A 21,253-nucleotide genomic window follows, 5' to 3' on the forward strand; every position below is an offset into this window, starting at 1 on the left:
CTCTCATTTTGTCTGTATTTCTTTTGAGGTAAAAATCTTCGTTAATATTACTCTATGAAGTTTTGCTCAGATCATGTAACTTTCATTTGTTTCCTGAAAAAAACCAGACTGATCTTTTACTATGAAAAAGAGGCCTTTTTTGGTTTGGTGGACCAGGGCTATCCTGACTTTTACCTGAAAGAACCCCTTAGTGATGTTAAAATGTTAAGGACATACTTGAATTGCTTGCAACTGTACAAAATGAACTCTGACCGAAGGTTTAATTTTTTGTAATGTTTAAAACACATGCTGTCCTGTGTACTTTAAACTACTAGTAGCCCATAGAGAGGAAAGCATCTTACCTGATGTTTAAAAAATGGATACTAGTAACTGGTGTCAGCGAGGATTAGTCTTTCAGCCTCTAACACATATGTAATGTGAAGGACTGGACACTCTTATGAATTTAAATTGGAGTTTTATACTGAACTTGGGCATCAGTAGGCTAAACTCGTTACTTGCTGATCAGCTGGCTTCCTTTCTTTACAGATACAAAGGAAAGCTACTTCGTTATGGCTTCTCTTTCCCTGTATGAAACAGTTAGTAAATGTACAGCTGTATCTGGGTGAAGTTTTATGACTAGGGGTTTTCCAGCAAGCACAAAATCCTCATAATACAGAATCTTGGGAAACTTAAGATTTCTCAGGAACATAAAACCAAGCTTCAGTCAAAATGGCTTTATTTCAAGTTTAATTTTATGTAAGCAGCCTTTGCTCTAAACAAAGGTATTCTTAAGCAAAGTTTTCCAGTGCTATTCAGAAGAAAAAAATTCTGAATTCAAACAGTCACAATAAAATGTTTAGAAAATTAGTAAAATTTTTTTTGAGAAAACCAGCCAACTGGGGAAATCCTCGGTAGCCAACAGTTACTGACATTATGCGCGAATACCACCCAAATAGTCAGTTTGTATTTGTGAAATTAAAAAGGGCCTGTTTCAAATCACAAGAACAGAGATGACAGTGGTAGCTGGAGGAAGTGCTCAAGACTTGTTTAGAAGTGTCCATAGCTCTTTTTCACAAGTAATTCCTTCTTTAATACGCTAAAGGAATGAAGTTTTGTACATAGGAGGAGAAATGAGAGTGTGGGCTTTTGCACAGGCTCCTCAAGCTTCTTACGAAATGTGTCTTCCTGGAGGGCTCCTGAGTACTAAATTGGTGATCACAGCCAAAGAAGGTAGAAAAGTGTTTTTAATTGTGACTACTAACAGGGTTAATGGCAGAGGGTAGGATGGGAGCTTGTTCTTAATTTGCTTGTGCCTGGGTAGCGCCTGTTTATTTCAGGAAGGCCAGTTACATAGCAGGAGACTATCCTGTTGGTGCCTTAAATAGCTTGAACTTCTCTGCAATTGCCATGTCCTGAATTTTGCCGGTCATTCCATCCAGAGTGACCAAGTTGAAAATGCGCATCCTTCATCAGCTAGAAAATGAGTGGACACCTAATGTGTTTTCCTCTGTAAGTCAGTAACTTTTTTCAAATATTTCAAGACGCTAGGGATTTGTATCCTTAGTTTAAAAACCTTTTTGCTTTCTCGCCTGCCCTCAAGCAGGTTAATTAACATTGTGTTCTTGCTGATGAGGTAAATATCTTATGGGAACATCTACTTATTTGGTAAATGCTTTGCCACTTCTTGGGTAATACTCTTCCCATAAGGATTTTTGACTCTCCCTCTGTAATGTCCTTTACCACCTTTGATGTATTTGTAGGTGGAAAATTTAGACCCATCCTAAGAAACCTGTCTTTATGATGGTTTTCTTTAAGTTAGTGTTAACAGATTCTTTCATCTTAAGTTAACTCTTACGTAGGGCAAACTGATGGTACAATAGTGTCTTACCTGTGAAAAACACCAAAGGGTCAAACTGTTCAAGCTTCCTAAACAGCTCCAATGTTAACGAAGTAACATTTTTCAATCAAAAATTTATAAGCCAGAATCTCCTGATGAAGGCTTTGTAAGGTAACGCTAAATTGGTGCAAACGCTTCTGCCAGTGGCTGGGGCAGTAGCAGCGTTAAGCGTGTTCTGCAGTTGCCCTGTTGTATTCTTTCCTTGTGTCTCTGCACTTGACATTGCTGGAAACAAGATACTGGCCTAGGTGATCTTATAGCCTGCCCTGATACGGTTAAACTTTTCATTTCACCTTTGTTATATCTGATGTAAGCTTCTCTATGTGTTAAAAAGTAAATCTGTAATTTTGGAAGCTTCTGAAGTTAATTGTAAAGCCTTTTTTCTTTAGGTCTATGTGTAGTACTGGTCTTTTTAAGTCTTTAAATCGACACTGAAATGAAATCTTTCTTCTTTCTCCTTTAATAAAGTCTCTCTTGTACATTTGTACAGTAATTCCGTACCAGTTTATTGGGATCATGGGGAAGGAGAGCTGCAGTTATAGATGGTTCTGTTAGGAATAGTAACAGAACATAAATATTTGAGGGATTACTCAGTAGTGGGCAATGAAATGTTTTGTCCTTGTGAAATGCCAATCTCTAATTAGCAGCAGGAGACAGGGCCTTAACTACAGGGTGGATTTTCAGCAGTAGCTGCCAAGATGTAAGAGAGGCTGTGAAAGCAGATCGAGCTGTTAAACACATTACCAAGATGATAAGAATTCCAAATGATAAGAAACTGGTACATTCCTTTTGAATACCCTTGTAGGAAAATAGTGCTGAAATAAATGTTAGAAACGTCTCAGCTTGCCCACATAATGGCCCGTAGTCAGATCTGAGAGAACCAATGTGTACTTTAAAATTATCTTTAAAATGGTGAAAGTTAAAATAAAAGCTGACTTGACAGACTTTCTCAGCTGCGTAGGAGAAGAAAAGGTGACTTTGGGGATTACCAAGATCAAGAGGAAACTCAGTCCCCTCCTTTCTATGCTAACGTCATCTTTTGCTGACTAGTCCAGTGGAATCCTGCTCCCCTAAAAGTGGTGCTTCGAAAGGTAGGGGAGTTGTACCATCCTTTGATGAAGTTGTTCATGTTTAAGCAGTGCTTTACCAGGCCAGCCTTGATTTGGAAAAGGTGTCAGGAGAGACAAAGAGGAGTTCAGTTCCCTGCATGGTAGCACACTTGTTCCTCAGTTTTGGCCCCACCGCCATCATCTCCTGGCAGGTCTGCTAAATGTCTAGCAGGCATCAGACATGCACTTTGGCAGAGTGCTCTGATAGCATCACAGTTTCCTTCCTCTAATGTATCAGCCCTTTTTCAGGATATTTGCTGTATTCCCACAGTTCTCAGCTGGGTTTATGTTTTCCAGACATAGCCCTGTCTTCACAATAGGAGGAGTTTTGGGTTTGTTTTTTTTCCTCCCCCCGGGCCCCCACTTTTAAGTACAGAATTTAGATCAGATGCGTTCTCTGTCCAAGCTTTTGGTATTTCATGAGTCTGCCTCAGATCCACACACAGCCCACATGCCTGGACCTGAAATATGTCAGATTTTCCCCAGATGTGTCCCTCTTTTGAGGGCTTTGGCCATGAGCCTGAGGTTTTTGGATATGTAATCCAGGCAAATGGCAGCTGCATGAGCACGAATCAGCGCACAGTACGTGAGCTGTTTCCCTGACATCCATGGATATGGCAAACCCGCTGTGTGGATGATCTGTTTGTGCGTGGTAAATCCAAGGCTGTTCGGGCAGGTCTTTCTGCTGAGATAGCTCTAGTGTCACTTGCAAACCTCTCTGGGGTTTGCTGGCCCGCAGGGAGCCCTGTGTGAGCCTGCAGATGCCCTACCTGACTGCCAGAAGCTGGCGGTGGGGCCCCTGAAAGCACAATCGGAGAACGACAACGGGGGCCCTGAGAATATCGGCACAGGAGGATACCAGGGTAAAAGCACAAACCGTGCCTAGGCGATTACTGGTCCCCACAGGAATGCGCCCGAGGTCCAGGCAGAACCCCTTTTGGGGCGTAACTGGATGTGATGCTTTTTCCCTCTGCCGCCCAGTTGGTTGATCAAGCCCTAGCTGAACTGTGAGGAGCGGTGATGTGCTAGACTCATCTGTGATAAGTCATGAATATATTTTGGAAGAGCTAGCTATTGAAAAGTGAATGTGCTTAAGCTAAAAGTTGAGGTAATAAAGAAGGTTTTATTTCAGAAGGGCAAGAATCACAAGATCAGTTTAATAAGGTCAGCTATACTTAAGAGTCACAGAATTAGTTTAATAAGGTCAGCTATACTTAAGATTCACAAAATTAGTTAATAAGGTCAGCTGTGCTTGAGAGCCTTAAATGGACTTAATATGGAAGAAAGGGGGGAAAGCTTTGCTTGTTTAAATCAGAGATGTAAAAATTATTTAGAAGTTACATCCCAAACAGGCAAAAATTACAGGGGGGAGCCTCTAGGCCTGACTAGATAAATAATCATCTCACAGTGAGTTTCTGATTCTGGGAAAAGGGCCTATAAGGAGTAGAAATTAAGTTATATCCTATATAACATTGCATCTTAGGTATGAAATGATGAGAATTTGCAAAATAAGTAGCAAAAACATCCTGAGATACATGTGTGGCAAAATACAGAACAAGGAAAGGAGTGTCAGAAATGTTGCATTGTGTGGATGGAACAGAAATTAGGTAGTCTTAAATTACATCCCCGAAATGAATTACTTCATTTACAGCAGTATTGAACACAAGGGTAAAAGAGGATGGATAATGGGAATGAGGACAGGGAAAATACCACATTTAAAGCCAAGAATTAAAGAATTTAATATGCCTCTGTCAGGGGAAATGACTAATCTTTATCCCAGAATTCCAAAAGCACATCTAAAATTACATATCCGTAAGCAAGTATTTTAAATAGATTTGTCAAGTTGGGTGTGGAACCGTATGACTAGAGAATAGGAAATAAAAGATTTTTTGTTTGAGAACAGAGGAAAAAGCAATCTTACAGAACTGATAGTTTGACCTTAATAATATTCACAGCTTTAGAACAAATTCTGAAGGAGAAGTAATTACAGATAAGAGAAGTAAATGCAACCTGGGATATAATTAGATGAAGTTTTACCGTAAGTAGTTCACACTAGATTAAACTGATAGTTCTTTAATGAAATAACCGATGTCTAGGCAAGGGAAATATAGTGGAGTATGATCTAGGTGAATTTTAATTGAACACTTGACACTGCCATAATGGAAACCGTCAGCTCAACTGGAAAAGATCAAATTTACTAGGGAAAAAAAAAAAAAAAGGTGAAGTAGGTACACATAGGTACACAAGCAATTTATGGGCATATAAGTAGGTAGTACCGTCCAAGGTCAAGCACTGAGCTGGAGTAAAGTTAGTATTTAAGTTCCTCATGGGACAACTTTTTTGTAATGACTGAATAAAAATATTGGAATGTGAAAATGTTAGCGAGGAAGCATCAGCAATAACTATGTGGGTCAGAATATCGCACAGAGAAAGAAATGATGAATTTGAGGAGCGAAAGATGTGGCATGAAACTACCTACCATGGACTGCATGCTTAGGCACCTTGATACCAACGACATGAATGTCCTCTACAAGCTGGAAGATAATTCTTGAAAACCATAAAGGAGGAGAATAACCTGGGATAATATTAACCTTTTTAATGTTTAATATTCATTTTATTATATATAATATTTTATCACACAGTAAAATTATATATAATATTAATAACCTATTTTATATTTTATTTATGACAAAACATATTTTATAAATATGTAGATTAAATTAAAAAATATATTAAAATTATTTTAATTATGGGTAGTTGGTGTTGTTGCGTTTAGAAAGACAAGCCTGATCCTGAAAGGTGTCTCTGGCCAAGGCAAGGAGTCATGAACGCCGTTGTACAAGCACTGATGAGATCTCACCTGCAACGCTATGTGTAATTCTGGCTGCTTTCGAGGAGGAGCTGAAAAATGTAACTCCACCTTGAAAAGGGGAAGCAATGACCTGGGTTAAATCAAACAAACCCCTTGAGTTATTAAGATAAACACCAACAGCATTTTGTAAAAGATTTCCTCTTACCAATAGATCCAGGAGTTGGTGTTAATTGAGTGGTTGGTTCTGGGAGAACGAGTAGGGGATATTTCACTTTCTTTTTTTTGGTCTACCCTAGAAATGAAAACTGAAAAATGAATTGACAAAAAAATGTTCAGCTGTGTACATACATGGACCAGTTTACATGCAGTCCATCTCTCTGCTCGTCTTTTGTAGCAATGTGGGCTAAAAGAGTTAAGTGATAAAGCTTTCTGTGTTTGGTGAATAAATAAACAAGGATGAATTCAACCTTTTGAGATGTCCTTGAAGAGTGTCCAGTCACCCTCCTATTCAACTGCTGTTCTTTAATGTCACTATTTACAAACGCTCCTAGAAAAAGAGTCACTTCACTTTTTGGTTGCATTTCCCAGAATTTAACCTAGACATGGGGATCAAGTCCTTTTTTTAGGAGGTGTCTGCTTTTAGACAGACACTAGGAACAGGCAGTCTGGATTTCTCTGATTGTCCTTTACCGTTGTCATCCATGCTGTCGCCTCCAGTGCTGTGCTAAGGTACCTTGCAGATGTTTGGTGGTTTTATTTCAGTTAATGCATGGAGAAAATGGTCTCAGAAATTATTTCTAATCATACCACATGATCCATAAAACAGCTGTATCTGCATTGTTCCTCTTTTTCAGCACTTTTCCTTGTTTTAAGATCCAGTTGCAGCTTCAGATCACAACAGAGCGAGTTTCCTGGGCAAGGAGAGACAACTGAACAAACCTTTGTGTTTGCCCTGTTCTTGGAAAGAGAGGTGGCAGAGAGAGGTCGCTGGGGCCGTGGTGGCTCCACAGCATGCTTTCTTCTTATTTCACTGTGCGTAGCTTACTCTAAATGAGTTTGAACAGTCTCAAAGTAGTACTGAGTGTGTGGGAGACTAAAAGATACCAGCTGATATTTTTATGATGCCTTGGCATCTATTAAGTTTCTCATATGCTTCAATTCTTTTGCACGTTCCTGCTGTGCTTCTTCCCCCTTTGAAGTCCACGAACCTAAACTTTAGCAACGGGAGGAGAAAGGGATCTTGCAGAAGAGAGTTCCCCACCTACCTGATCACCCTGCCACTGAAGACCACTGTCCTCTCGCCCACAAAGTGCAACAGTACTGTGGTACCTGGTGGTGATATCATGCTTCTCTTGATGCTGGTGCCATAGCAGATGCAAATGACGCTACTGACTATGACAGAGCTCCACAGAGTATCTGTGGTGAGGGGGAGCACTGCGAGGGGATCTGTCAGACCCATGGGCGCTTGCCGTTTTGCAGCTCTCTGCTGGGCCTTGGTGGGCCTGGGGACCATTGCGGGAAAGAGCTGCGACAATGGTATCTGCAACTTAACCAGTCTGTGACCTGTCTGCTGCAAAACAGAGCCGTGGCATAGCCCTAGGAATGGACTTAGAATATTTTGTATGAGCAGTAACGGTAATTTACTGTGTATCTTTTACCCTAAGATCTTGGGGCCAGGATCACAAATATTTACCAGCAGGACTGAACTGCTAGACCAGTGGTTTTCCATTGCTTTTGGGTTGAAGAAGAAGTTTCCCAGTAGAGGTGACAATCCCTTCCTGGTCAGTCTAGTCCTGCTAAGACTTTGTTTTTCTTATTATCTTGCACAGAACTTTCATGGTTGTGGTATGTGAAACAGCCAGGAAGCTGCAACCTACGAGGCTGGAAATCACAGGGGATAGTGCGACACAAAAATTTTTGGACACAGCTGGTGCTATTTGTTTATTCAAGTCCTTCTGGAATGGGGAGCTTGAACAGATGATGCAGAATCCACCATTTGGTGAGAAAGAAAAGTTTATTGGTACTTTTATAAAAGGAAATAGTCTCTATAATACATTGATATAAATATTTATAAATATTCTGTGGGACTTCACACCCACTCCAATAAATAAATAAATATTGCAATATAAATAAGTAATGCTTTCTTACTAGCCAGTGATTGCCAGCACATCCTTTGAAGAATTAATTCTTTTGACATTTTTAATACAGTTATCTATGATTACAAATGGGGTTTTTTGATGCAAAATCCACTGTGCATTCACTCTCAGGGATTAAATCCCCTGGCTGCTGATGGAATGAGCAACCCTTCTTACTTTGTTCCGATGTATGAATATAGAGATGGCATAGAGATTTAACCCCACTGACATTTCTCATCAAAGTTTTATATGGATCAAGACAGAACTTCCCATGATTCAAGTTGTACGTCCATTGACTTGGATCCTAGAGAGCTCTGTGGAGCTTACAACAATTAATGCAAAATGGAAACTTTGCTCATGTAATCACAGTCCAGACTTCTCAAGGAGCAAAAGCCAAGAAAAATGGTATAGGAATCAAGTAAAATTATTAAACTAAACATATAATCACACCTCTCCACTGTATAGACAGCAAGGTAAAATGTATTGCTCTAGTTTGAATAAGCCTGAAAATACACAAATATCCATCCACCCTGCAATTCTCCTAAATCTATTAGAATCACTCCTTTCCTTTTGAAACTAATCAAAAACATGATGAGTTTAGAGGATGAAAACCAACAAATTATGAGACAGAACTCTTGGTCTAATCCTAATCATTTGGCTTGTCCTGTACTCCTAAGGAGTTGTATGAATTAGGAATCACTCCACATAGGAAAATTATTCTAACAGCAGAATCAAGCCCTGTGACTTCTCTAACATAACAATTTGGATGTTGTAGGTAAAGTGGTATCGTGTACATATATACATATGTAGGGAAAAAAAAGAGATTATTTTAAATGCTGTCAGCAGGACAGACTCTGTGCTAAATCTAGAACAATTTCAATGAAAGTAAGAAACACGGGGGGGGACTTATTTTGATTTTGTTACACTGCTGTAACTCCAGTGGCTTCAGTGAATTACTTCAAGAGACAGAAAAAAGAGCAGGACCAGAGTCTAGCCTAATGTTTGCATTATTCCTATGAGCATGCTTGAAACAAATGCACCATTTTCAGACTGTTGTCAGGCTGTTGAATATCCTAAATGAACAAAACAGAGGAATCTGCATCCTGACATGCAGAAAATGGACACACACCAAAATTAAAAGATCTTTTCAAATATCTACCACACTGGATTTTTGTGCAGCTCATTGGTACCTTTGCTATTGATTTCTGCAGAGTATATCAAGAATAACTTTTTCAAATCCACACACCTTTAAGATTACAGGAAGACTGAATCAAAATGAAAAGATATAAGGGAGAAAAATAGCTAAGTGTGTACACAATTGACTGAGTCCTTGTGGAAATGAATATAGCTCCATTAAAACCAATCAAGCTATACTGAATTCTACCAGCTAACAATTTGACACCTAAATTACAATAAAAAGCTGTGCTCTGCAGATACTGCATCTTAACTACAGATTTTTAAACTTCAGCTGTATATATAGAGGTTGGATTCTGATAAGTAAACTTACCCATAGCATATACCAATGCAGTAAAAAAGTTTTGTCAACATTAGAGACCTCCAGATTAATATTAATTTCAGTCTTAAAAGTATAAAGCATCTGATACCTGCTCAGAACTAAATAGAAACATGAATGCTAAACTTAGATTCTTCTTTTTTAAATATAAACCTAATTTTCACTCATTAGATGGGAGTCTTCATGAACTATTAATAGTTTGATGCCTATAAGACATAATTTTTTTGATTTTTTTTTTCCTTGTATAGCTCAGCAGTGTGCAAAACAAACCATCCTGTTTAACACACTATTATTAGTAACCTGCTACTTTTCTCTAGGTTGGAAATATGCAAAACTAATGAATGTCTCCACATAATATTTCCATATTGTGATGCTAGAATTTAATGTATATATAAGTGTGATAGAGAAGCACGTAAGAGACAGACTCTTCTTTTTCCCAGACTTCAGCTTGGATTCAGTAGGTGTCAGAAATTACTCTTTCTACACAAGACCATTTGATCCTGCCCTGTTCTCCTGTCAGTTCCTTCAGTTTTCCATGTGTTCTGCTCCTATGACAGCAGAGTGCTCACTTTTTGACTCTTAAAAGGCATGAAAAGAGACTGAAGCTCCAACTTAACAGCTAAAAATATATATAGTAATTTTTATAAAATAACACACCATCACTGAGTTTGTCTGCTGTGTTTGCACAGCCAGGGATGGTGTTAGTAAGAGGATTCCCTGTCTCTCTTGGAATATCAGATGCTTCAGGTGTCTTTCCAGTTATATCAGGAACGTAACATCAGTTTCTCATTTCCTTCCAGTGAATTGTTCTTTTTGCTGCTGAATGCTTAAAGTGATTCAGATCCTAAAACGTTTGGTTTGTATTATTCTTTCCAAACATGTATCTTCTTTCCAGTAAAACAGAGCCCCAGCTGGAACATGGCTAACTGATTTTTTCAGTAAACTATCATCTGTAAGAACAAAATTGGAAATGAAGGATTTTTCCCCCAATGTCTTTCAGGTTTCTCATAGCCATTTTTACATTCAGACTGAGGGTGCTAGCCACTTCCTTTGCCTATTATATTCACCCATGTCTTCGGTTTGCAAGTGGTGGGGCCACAGTTATCTCGTAATATAAAAGCGAGGACTTGCGTACCTCCTGGCATCCATCATAGCATGTGGGTCATCTGGGTTGACCACGTCGTTCTGGTTGATTCTCACAGGTTCTCTGGGCATGTGGGAGAAGTCTGCTTGCTGCTGCAGCTGAGATCCAAACACGGAGATCTTCCTTTGTGGGACCAAAATTTGGTGAGGATCCATTGGATCGATATCTGCACTTCTAGTATTTCTGTGAGGCTCAGGTGTGTTGAATCGAAACAAAGGGATTTCATTTCTCCTGGACAAAAACTGGGAATATGGTGGTGGATTCATACCAGGGAAGAAAGCTTGTTTAACTCTGCCTAAGCTAACCAGGAAGTTGTGTTTGGGAGACTGGTACACATCATATCCATTTTCCAGTGTCTGGTGGTTGAACACACAGTCCTCTTGACTGAAGAAATGCTTAGGGGAAAAAAGATGACACCTGTGAGCAGAGGGATTTGGTGAATGACAAGTACTGATTAAAGATGGAAAGAGGGATGAGATCTTGCAGCAGGTGTTTTTCTGATCTGCCAGCTCTGTAACTCGGGCAACTCAGGCTTAGTCAAATGTAGATCTGAGATGCATGCCCATGTTTTCAGCAAAGGTATTATAATGATAACGTTGTTTTCTTTCTGAGGGCTGCATTGTCTGAGCTGCTCCCAACCCATGGCTCTATGCTACAGCAGGAATTCAGATTGGTCTACCACTGGATCTCATTCTGCCCTCATTTACCCAAGCAGGAACTCAGATGATTTCTGTCAGCTCTGCAACCCAATACAATCAAAGAAAAGAGGAAAGTTTTACCTAAGCGGCAGTTCCTCAGCTCACTTAAATCTGTATCCTCCTACTGTAGCTGTACAGATTTGCCCTGACTGAGGAAACAGGTACCACAGTAGCAGACTGGACGTGCCTTTCAGCCTTGAGTCTCAGTAAAGGTCACTCACCGAGCCAAAAATGTTTCCATTCATGTCCATACATAGATAGCGTCCACTCTTCACACCTGTGATTATTACTGAGCCAGCACCCTCGGACTTCATCATTAGGGCACCTGTTAAGAAAAACAAAGATATCAAATCCAGCACCCAGTTCAGCACTGCACCGTTGCCTTACAGATCCACAGATGCTGTGGCTGGAAGTGTCCCCTGGGGGTCTGAACCAACCTCCCACATGACCTGGGACTATTGCCCGCCCTAGATCAAGTTAGCTGTGGCTTTGTCTGTCTGAGTTTTGAAAAGCTCCCGAGATGGAGATGTCACCACCTGTCCAGGTGCCCTGTTTCAGTGCTGCATCAGCCTCCCAAAGACAACATTTTTTCCCTAACATCCCCTGTGAAGTCCCAAACCACACTCTGGGGACATTGCCCTTAGTTCTGTAACTACCCAGAAGATGTCTCCTTCATCTTTGTGACTACCCTGTGGTATTAGGTTATCCTTAATGCCCTTGTTAGTATACAAGCCCAGCTCCCTCAAACCCTCCTGATACACCGTGCTCAAGGCCCCTGACCATCCTGAAAACCCTCTGCCAGACCAGCTCCAGTTTCTTCACATCCATCTTGAAGTGGTGTTGCTATAGTGCTCAAAGAGCAGTTTCACTGGTGCTGAGTGGGAATTAACAACTTTCCTTGATCTGCCACGGTAGGTGGTTTGCCTTCCTCTCAAAGCGAGTGTGCTGTTGGCTTATGTTTGACGCTGTGCCTGCTGCTTGCGACCCTGAGGTCCTACCCAGGAGGGCTGTATGCATCTAGCCTGTGCAGCTGCGGGGGGTTATTGCAGAACTTGGCACTTCTCATTAATCTGGTGTCTCAGTGGTACCATGGTGACCTGGCAGAGATTCAGTCACCCTCCCTTTCATGACCCCTGGCATTGTCTGATTTCCACTTCTCCTGCTCCACCATTCCAAATACTGGTGTATTTGCTTCATGGCAGATACGGGAAAAACACGACATTCTGTTGTCTGTTGTTCTCTGAAACTTCACACTGGTTCTTGACCAACAAACCTAAAATTGGTTTTATAAAACCTTTAAATATGTAGGAAGAATAATAAGACAGTGCAATAATTCCTGCTTTTCATTAGTAATTCCTTTGAAAAAATATTTAAAAAATAGCAGAATTTGCTCATTTTTTCTCCTTGATTAAATTTTAACTGTTAAAAACATTCTTTGCTCCTTATATACTAATATAAAAACATCATAACATATGCTTACATTTTTAATTGAGTGTATAAAAATGCTGTGCAGCAATAGCAATTAACATGACTTTATGATGCCTAGCTACTTGTGATTCGAGTATTGCTAAGAGAGAATTACTTTTGAAATGCTATGAAAGAACCTTAACTCTTTAAAAAAGCCATTTTTCTGCTAACTATAATGTTTAGGTCAGGCATTCAGCAAAGGAAGAAGAATACCTTCATTTTCCATGAAAATAAACTATGATGAGACAATCTGAGAACCTTTTAGTTACAGTAGGGAATATCTACTTCTCATGAACCTCGAAGGCTTAACACTTCTTTTATGACAGCCTGGACTTTCATAGTTTACCCCTTTTTAATCGACCTTGGCACACCCATGTTCTACGCAGATTAGAGTTAGTTTTAGTAGCTGTCAGCTCTCTACCCCGAAAAAGAGATTTTGTAGATACTATCAGTTTCCCATTACTGCTGTGATGAGTTCCCTCATTGCAGTGCCTTTGGTAATACTCTCAGTGCAATGGGAAGCAGCTGTTTGGGGGATGCCATCACCAACCTTTAATTGCAACTTCCACAAGAAGTTGTGGGTAAAATCATGAAATGAAGGATAATTCAGGTAACATTTGCTAGCAGATTATTACAGGTACTATAGAACTTTAGTTCTCTTAGGCAAGGAATAAAATTCCCCATCCACTAGATTTCTCTGGAGGAATTTTGTTTATTTGTTAAACAGAAGGAGGATTGTAATTATGTATATTTTCCATCCCATCGCTGTACTCCTCTGTCTGCCTGCATAATGAGAGGAGTATTTTCTAGAGCTAGTGAGAAAGCAGAAGTTTGTTCTCCCTCCCCTGCTCCCATGAAGACTGAGGGTCCATAGTACGCTACTTACTGTAGATGGTTTGGTGAGGAACACCATCAATGTAACCGTCAGCGTTGATTTGGAGATGGAAGCTGTTCCTCTCTGTATCTGTGTAGAGGTGCATCAGGTGATCTCCATTCCCCCAGCTGGGATGCAGCAGTGGAGAGGAGTTGGGAAAGGCGAGGGCAGCCTTCAGGCTACACAATACCAGTAGCATGTACCGCAGGCAGCTGCAGGCACTGCTTTGTGGCATGGCTCACCGTTCCTAACCCTCGGTTGGTATCTGCAGCTCAATATGTCTCTGTGCTTCTTGCTTGCCCTTGGTCGCCTGTGTCTGGAGTGTGAATCCTCAGATAGGTTCCCTTCTTTTCTGCAGAGGCTTATAAAGGGCAGCAAAGTGACATCACACAGGAAAAACTTCTCCACATCCTTGATTTTTGTCAAAGCAACATTTTAAGTGTCCTGAAACCTCAAGGGAAGGATCTCTGGCTAAGGTGCGGGGGGGAAAAATGTAAGGTTTCTAAAGACAGCTCACGAAAGCTAATCATATGTTCAAATGTTATCTACAACCCTGTGACATCTGAAATCTTCCCACGCCCCTACTGTTAGATCCAGGAAGAGCAATCCACTGCACTTAACTTTCACTGAAGGGAATGACCCTTCAGACCTGACTTATCTGTTTATTTAGATTCCCACCTCCCCTCTCAGTTTCCAAACTACATTCTGATTTAGTGGAAACATCAAATACTGCTACAATATTTTGCAAATATATCAAAAGCTGATATTAGGTTGTCCTGTGCCTGATTCTCCCTTCATTATGGTATAAGTTTAGCAGTGAACCTTTTGGGCTGATACTTGTGTCACTCCATTTAAGCAAAAGAAACTTGATGTGAGCATAACCCACTTCAAATAAGCTGCCCCTTTTGTTTCTCCCGTTTCATTTTGTGTCACCTGAATAAAGGTGACAAAACAGCTGAAAATTACCTGTAGAACACTTTAAACCTGTGTGGTTTTTCCTGCATTGCACATCGGGCTGGCAGTCCTTTAGAGAGTCATAGAGGTTAGTGTGGCCCGTTCAGATCCAGGATCTGAATCAAACCTGAAAGCTCTCCTATTGGTACTTTTCTATTACTTCAGGTGCAACAAACAAGGTTGGAAGAACTACAAAGGGACATGACCAAGCTGGAAAGTAATAAATGGACAGTGACGCTAAAAAATGTTCCAAGATATAATACTGGCTTTTCAGTTGCCCTGCCAATGTTCCTTGTCTTTACAAACAAATCTGATTTAAAAAAATATGGTACCATTTATTATATGAAAATGCTGTGTGTATGGGTAAAACAATAATAGAAATAACAGGTTATAAAAATGGACTGTGTTAAGGTTTCTTTCAAAAATTTATACAAAACTGAAGAGTACCAAACAGCAATTTCATAAGTTTTTTTAAAGAAACTCAAGGATTTTAATTGTAGCAATGTTAGGTTCAGTTACAGTCTCTAGTTGGACACAGTATGAAAAATTCTTAGTTTCGTTAACAAGCTGTGGGGCAGTCCCATCAGCACCAACCGTATCATGGATTGATACAACTGTAACCAACGGCAGATGTTGATCTGAAATTTTTTTTATTGTTTAAAATTAGCAAAACTCTGCCAAATTCTTCTGTCACACCTGTGTAAATCTAGAGACTTGCGTCAGTGTATATACACCTGTGTAAATGACAGCATGTTTTAGCCAAAGTGTATAAAGGTCATATCTTAAACTGAGTAGACTGACAAAGCTGTCTTCACTGAGAGGCATCTAGGCTACAAATATTTTACCAGTTATAACATCTGAAATGCTTTGCTTTAATTTAAAAAATAGCTTGGAGGGAAAGGGGTGTTATTTTTATTTCTCTTTTTTAGAGTGATGTATCTATTGTTGAAATTATCCACTAATATTTTTCACTTTGATATTAAAACAAATGCTGGGGGGGGGGGGGGGGGGTTGTTGTTGGTTGGTTGGTTTTTCTTTTGCTCCCTTTCATTAGACTACCATGGAAATGCGGATATGTATACCTCAGAAGCAAAAGTTTCTGCAAAAGGCACTTACAGGATAGTGTGTCCTCTTGGAATTTTTTGTCATTCTTTTGTCAATGCAGTTTTTCTGGTTTGATATTTCATATTTATCACGACATTTTTCTGTACTTGCCATTATGGATTGATCTGGTCTCTGGTGTCTTAGTTGCAGAAAAACAGTTCTCAGATGTTTGAAAAATTTATTCGAGCTCTATTTTAGCACATGCTAGTTGTGAGCAGCTCTTTCGCTGTTTTATATGTCAGAAAAGGAAAAACTGAAAAACTGCTTTCACATGCTTAAATAGTTTGGCATTTTGAAAACTTTCCCATAGGGTCAGCAAAACTCCAGACTTTGCTGAGTTTTCTTTAGGCTGCTGGACTAAAGCAAATTTTTTTAAGTCTCTGCTTGTGAGGATGATAATGTAATTTTTGCCTTTCCATAGACTCTTGTTGTTGTTGTTGTTTCAAACCTACAAATTCCCACTGCATGTGGGTTTTTTTAACAGTCCATTTCTTTTTATTTCAGGCTGATCCATTTATTCCTTCTGTTGGTATGTAACTTTCTTACCTTCTAACCATTCAGCTGTTGATGAAGTAACCAGGTGTATGAAAGCTTGCTTACTTTTTCAGCTGTGTCTGTTAGTCTATTAGAAGTGATGACGACCTTCTCATGTATCCTTATGCTGTGGCATTAGTAATAGCAATATTTCTGCAACTTTTACCACATATGTTGATACTGCTTTTTTTGTTCTCTATATTGTTCTGAGATGTTTGGTGAATTGAGATGGCTTTTCTCAGTTCTCAGTAAAGAATTAGCTACAGAGTCTTATAGATTTTGCTTGTTGCAAAGGAAAGAAAGAAATGGAACTAAATTTGAAGACCAAAAACATTTCAGCAAACTCAGAACTGCTGCTTTTCTTTAACTGCTACCTTAGTCCAAATGGATGGTTCAGGTAGCGCTAAGTTTTGTTCAAACATGAACATAGGTTAGTCCCTCCTATGAGGAGCTTATACTTTTAAGGAGACGGGAAGGAAAGTGGGAGCTGTGAGAAGAGCAGTGTGAGCACGTGTGGAGCCTGAAACATGCTGGTGGGAAAGGGCAGGTCTGACCTACACCTCAGGACTGAACGTGAACTTTTGTGTGGTCAGGAAGGCCACACTGCCACATTTTCCACTTCCCATTGCAGGGATGCTACACAGCCAGTGTCAAGTGCCACAGCGGCACAGGACTTTCCTTGGAAGCATCCTGCAAAGGCAGCGGGGACCCAGCCCGGAGGTACCACCCATGGTGGATGTTGGGAACCACTGAGGTGAAGTGAGGAAATTTTCACTTCAGAGCAAGATTTAAAGTAAAAGGATGGATAAGACAGGCCCCAACTTGCAGGCTGAAATTTATTTGAGAAAATCACTGATGCTCTGCCCCTTAGTGGGTCTCATTCCCCTCCCTCCCTCAGCCGTGCCTTCACCCCAGGCCCGCTCCTGCTGCCTCCTTGCTTCTTGCTTCAGAGGCAGCCCGGGTCTGGCTAGGGCACTGGGGCTGGGCACGCGGCGGGCCAGGTGCCGCGACTGGAACAACTGTGACGCTTGTGCCTCACTGGTACCGTGTGTAGCCCAGGGCACACAGCAGATGGGCCACACAATACCGAACATCTGTAAATGAACATCATAACTTTCTGTGTGGAATGAAGCAAATGTCCAGTGAGAAGTTTTGTAATTTATTGAAATACGATCATTTAACTCCCAATTATACCCAAACCTGTACACAAGAGGAACTGAGTTAAGGTCATGGGAGCAGCTTGAGATCTGACTTTCCCCCATTTTGACTGTTTTGAGTTTCAGCCTTAGATCATTTTTTGATCAAAACTGTTTCAGATCTGTAAAACCCTGAGCTCAGTAACTGTATGTCATCCCTTGCCCAGCTGCTAGCAAAGTAATGCCTTTCTTTTATTGCTTATCACTTCACTCAGCTGCAGAGGGCTTGCAAGGGAAAGGTAAGATTTTTAATTTAAGTTACTCCAAGTGATTTGCTCTCAGTTACCTTTTGCAGGCTCCTTGAAAGTGCTTTATGCACCATCAAAAATTTGCAAGTTAAAAAAACCCCAGGAGTTTTCTACTCAGTATAATGGGCTTGCTTTCCAGGATTCTCCTATGAGTGAAAATGCACGTTCCCTCCCAGTGCTGGACTACCTTTCATCATGCAGGAGCACCTGTGGACCTGTTGCTTAATAAAGCACATTGACTTATATTTAAACAGGTGTGTGGCTTGTCCTTCTGCAGAATTCTGTGCTATCTCGGTATCCGGGATGGCCTCAGGAAGCCTTTTGCTCTCTGCTGTTTCAAAGATCACAAGGGAGTTTGGCTTGACAGATTTGAAATTACCCTCTGCTTTTAACAATTTTCCTTGCATTGCACCCCTTCAAAGAGGTCAGAGAAATCAGGGGCCCTTCCCTCCGTCTCCCCATCCTTAAAATCACTGTAATAACTGGCTCTGGGACAATCACATCTTCAGAGTTGGAAATACAAGGGTGGAGTGCCTCTCCAGAAGTTATTCTAGGAATAATGACGCACTAAGTCAACGGTATGTACAGTGGATGCTCTGTGTGTGTGTGTGTGCATAAGCCTTTGCCACAGACTTTACCCGATGTTGTTAAACACATCCTGAGTGACCTTATTTGGATGTCCCATTCTTGTCACACTGCCCACGACTAAAGAAAACATCCTGGCTAGGTTCACCTACGTGAAACAAATGAGGTAAGCACAGCCCACTGGGTCTGGGACCGCAGCATGTACTAGCAGCTTCTGCAATGTGCTTGCCAAATATATTGTTTTGAGTCTTCTATTTTTTCCCCCTCACCTTTTCTCCATATAGTAGACATTCTGGAAATCCATTTCCAGTTTCAGAAGTGCTAAGTCACCTGCACAAGCAGCTCAGGCAGTGATATTGCTAGATTAGAATCCTCGATGCCTGTCTCTACAGGATGGGGGATGTATGGTCTTCCTGAGAAGTGCCTGTCTTGTCTTCTTGCCACTTCTCTTTCCAGTCAGGCAGAAGACTGTCTGTCATAAGCTTTCAGGTCTGGTTCACATGTCCGAAAAGGGGGCAGCTTGTTACCAGTGGCTTTAGACACTCTGAGCTTTCCAAATATAATGCAACAAAGACAGGCAGACAGAGAAACCCCTGATATTTCTTGCCTCAATATTTCCCTATTTTGAGGAGGTAGATAAGAAAACAGACTTCCCTGCCTGTAAATGTCCCAGATGGGCATTTGTGATGCTGTTTGTGTTGTTTTCCTCTAACTGAAATGAAGGGCCTCATTCCTCCTCCAGCTGAAATCCTTGGCAGAGCTCCCAGTCAAAGCAGAACCAGTCCCTAAAAGGTTGTGTTTTCTGAACAGAGAATGTTTCTGTCATTTTAAAGGGTCTGAATTTTCTTAGGTATTGTGGAATAGAGAATGGTTGCAGTCTGTAATGAGAGCTGCTGATACCCTCTATTTCCAAAGAGACGCTTCTGGTTATTTGAAATGGAGTCTTCCAGGTTGTGGCACCCATTCCTCTGGGCATGGGAAGCCCCTTTCACATATGGGGACCTGCTTCTCCTGCAGCTTGGGTCAGCACCTGGACACAACCAACCCCATAGATCATCTAATATGCTTGGTGGTAGGTAGATGAGAGGATGTCCTTGTCCCAGAATGAGACAAATGAGAAAAGTTGGTGGGGATCTGAGGGTCGGTTGCAGCATAGGAGTAAGTGAGGGGCAAGTGGTCAAGGTGGGACGTATAGGTATGAGGGGGTAGACCAAGAAAGTGAAGGAAGAGGGCATGAAGGCAGACGTCTTCACATTTGGCTGTGGTAGCTGCTGCTCTTTGTACATGACCAAACTCTGAGGTAATCTGCTTGAGCGATGCAAGTGGTTGAACCAAATGCCCTTTCTCAGTGTCTTGTGGTATCAAGTTCTCCTAGTAATCTGTGGCTTAAAATACGTATCTATATATTAAAAACATATAATTTCATCTCTTGGTGTGCAAGTCGTAATTTCATCTAAGGTACCATAGGAGTGAAAGAGTTGCAAGTTAATTCTGCTCCTACACACATACTTGTATCAACTCTTAGGTGTTTTTTCTCCTCAAAACTAGACAGCCCAACTCAATCTGAGCTCCCACTTGGAGATCTGTGCATGCTTTCTCTGAGCATCCTTTGATGGTTGCTCTTGTTGCTCAGATCCCAGCCTGAAAACCTTGATACGCTTCAGTCCACCCTCTATAAAATAAAGTCCACATGCCCAACATGTGCAGCACTTGTCCATCCCTTGTTGCACTGCGTGACCTTTCTTTCTTTCCTGGATACATCTCCATTGTTTCCTATATTGCCTAATGTGGTATAACCAAATGCTTTTCAACCTGTTGGACCTGAGATGAGAAGGACAATAGACGTGTGTGAGGCAGCTTTTGCTTGGTGGGTGGGTGGGTATCATGGTTGTAGCACAGCTTCCAGGGCAGCAGAGGCGGAAGAGGACACCCATGGCTGGCAGAGCCCTGCCAGGTGTCCCCAGGGCTGAACAGCAGCTGAAGTGTCTTGGTAGGCAGTAACATTGGGTATGCAAAGAATCAATAAAATATTCCTTCTTTTTTTTCTAAAAAAAAGCCCCCAAACTCTAAGATAACTGTAATATCTTCCCTTTCATCTGCAGGGGAAGGGAGCAAAAAGATAAAAAGCAGCCTCTAAAACACTCTTCTTGGTTACACTCCAGTTTAAAAGACTGGCACTCAGCTGTTCATGGAGCATTTTGCCCACAGCAGCTCTGTTGTGTTTCACTTCAGTTCTTTTTAGTACTGGAAACACAGTCAGTGTAAATAGAAATGTGCCCTTGGGGAAACCTTTTCCTGTGCCATTTTTCAGACTTGAAATAGAAGCATTTAGGTGCTCAGGGTTGAAGGGAACTTAAATTTCTTGGTGCTTTTATCATGTTTGATGTTTGATTTTGGCTGCTCTATTGAATCTAAACCCTCATAGCCAAATGCTACTGGAATAATGTTGCTATTAAACTGGTCAAGGATTTTTTTTTATTCCTGCACATCAACACACACAAAGTAGAGAACTCAGTTTTATAGATAATTTTTTAGAAGTGTGAAAATTTTGTCTCTTGTAAAAACCTATAGGGCTTGGTGGAACTTAGGTTGGAATCTGATGCTATAAAATGTAGTTTGCTAGCATGGCAAACTACTTGCAGTCCTTGAAACACATTTGGTTTCTCAGCAGCAATACAAGTTTAGTCTTGGGAAATGCATGCCCTTACACAGGGGGCTAGGAGGGGTGGAGATGGCAGCCTTACAAGCAGAAGCAAAAGTTTTAAAATACTTTTAAACGATAGTTTCCTTATTTTATGTTTCCAGATCTGGTTTGGGATAGGAAAAATTTGGTACGCTATCCACAACCCTTAAGTTTTCAACTTTACAGCGATGCTATTTGATCTATTCAGAAATGAAGATAATGTCCAGGCAGTCTAATCTCACCAGTCTATGTCTACAGCTTTGTACCTGTGTTTTAGTTATTATGTGAGTTCGGGGGTTTCTTTCTGAAGAAGAAATAGCA

General features: G+C 40.8%; 1 protein-coding gene across 1 annotated transcript; it reads right to left on the reverse strand.

Annotated features, from left to right (window-relative positions):
- Positions 1–7,810: 7,810 nt before the first annotated feature.
- FGF23 (fibroblast growth factor 23) lies at positions 7,811–15,230 on the reverse strand. Its single transcript, XM_056342093.1, has 3 exons — positions 13,641–15,230; positions 11,509–11,612; positions 7,811–10,984 (listed from the first exon to the last, which is right to left on the reverse strand). Exons 1-3 carry the CDS (start codon positions 13,861–13,863, stop codon positions 10,547–10,549), a joined length of 765 nt encoding a protein of 254 aa, XP_056198068.1. The 5' UTR covers positions 13,864–15,230; the 3' UTR covers positions 7,811–10,546.
- Between the last annotated feature and the right edge of the window lie 6,023 nt (positions 15,231–21,253).

Source organism: Falco biarmicus, chromosome 5, assembly GCF_023638135.1.
Source record: "Falco biarmicus isolate bFalBia1 chromosome 5, bFalBia1.pri, whole genome shotgun sequence".
NCBI classification, from domain to species: Eukaryota; Metazoa; Chordata; class Aves; order Falconiformes; family Falconidae; genus Falco; species Falco biarmicus.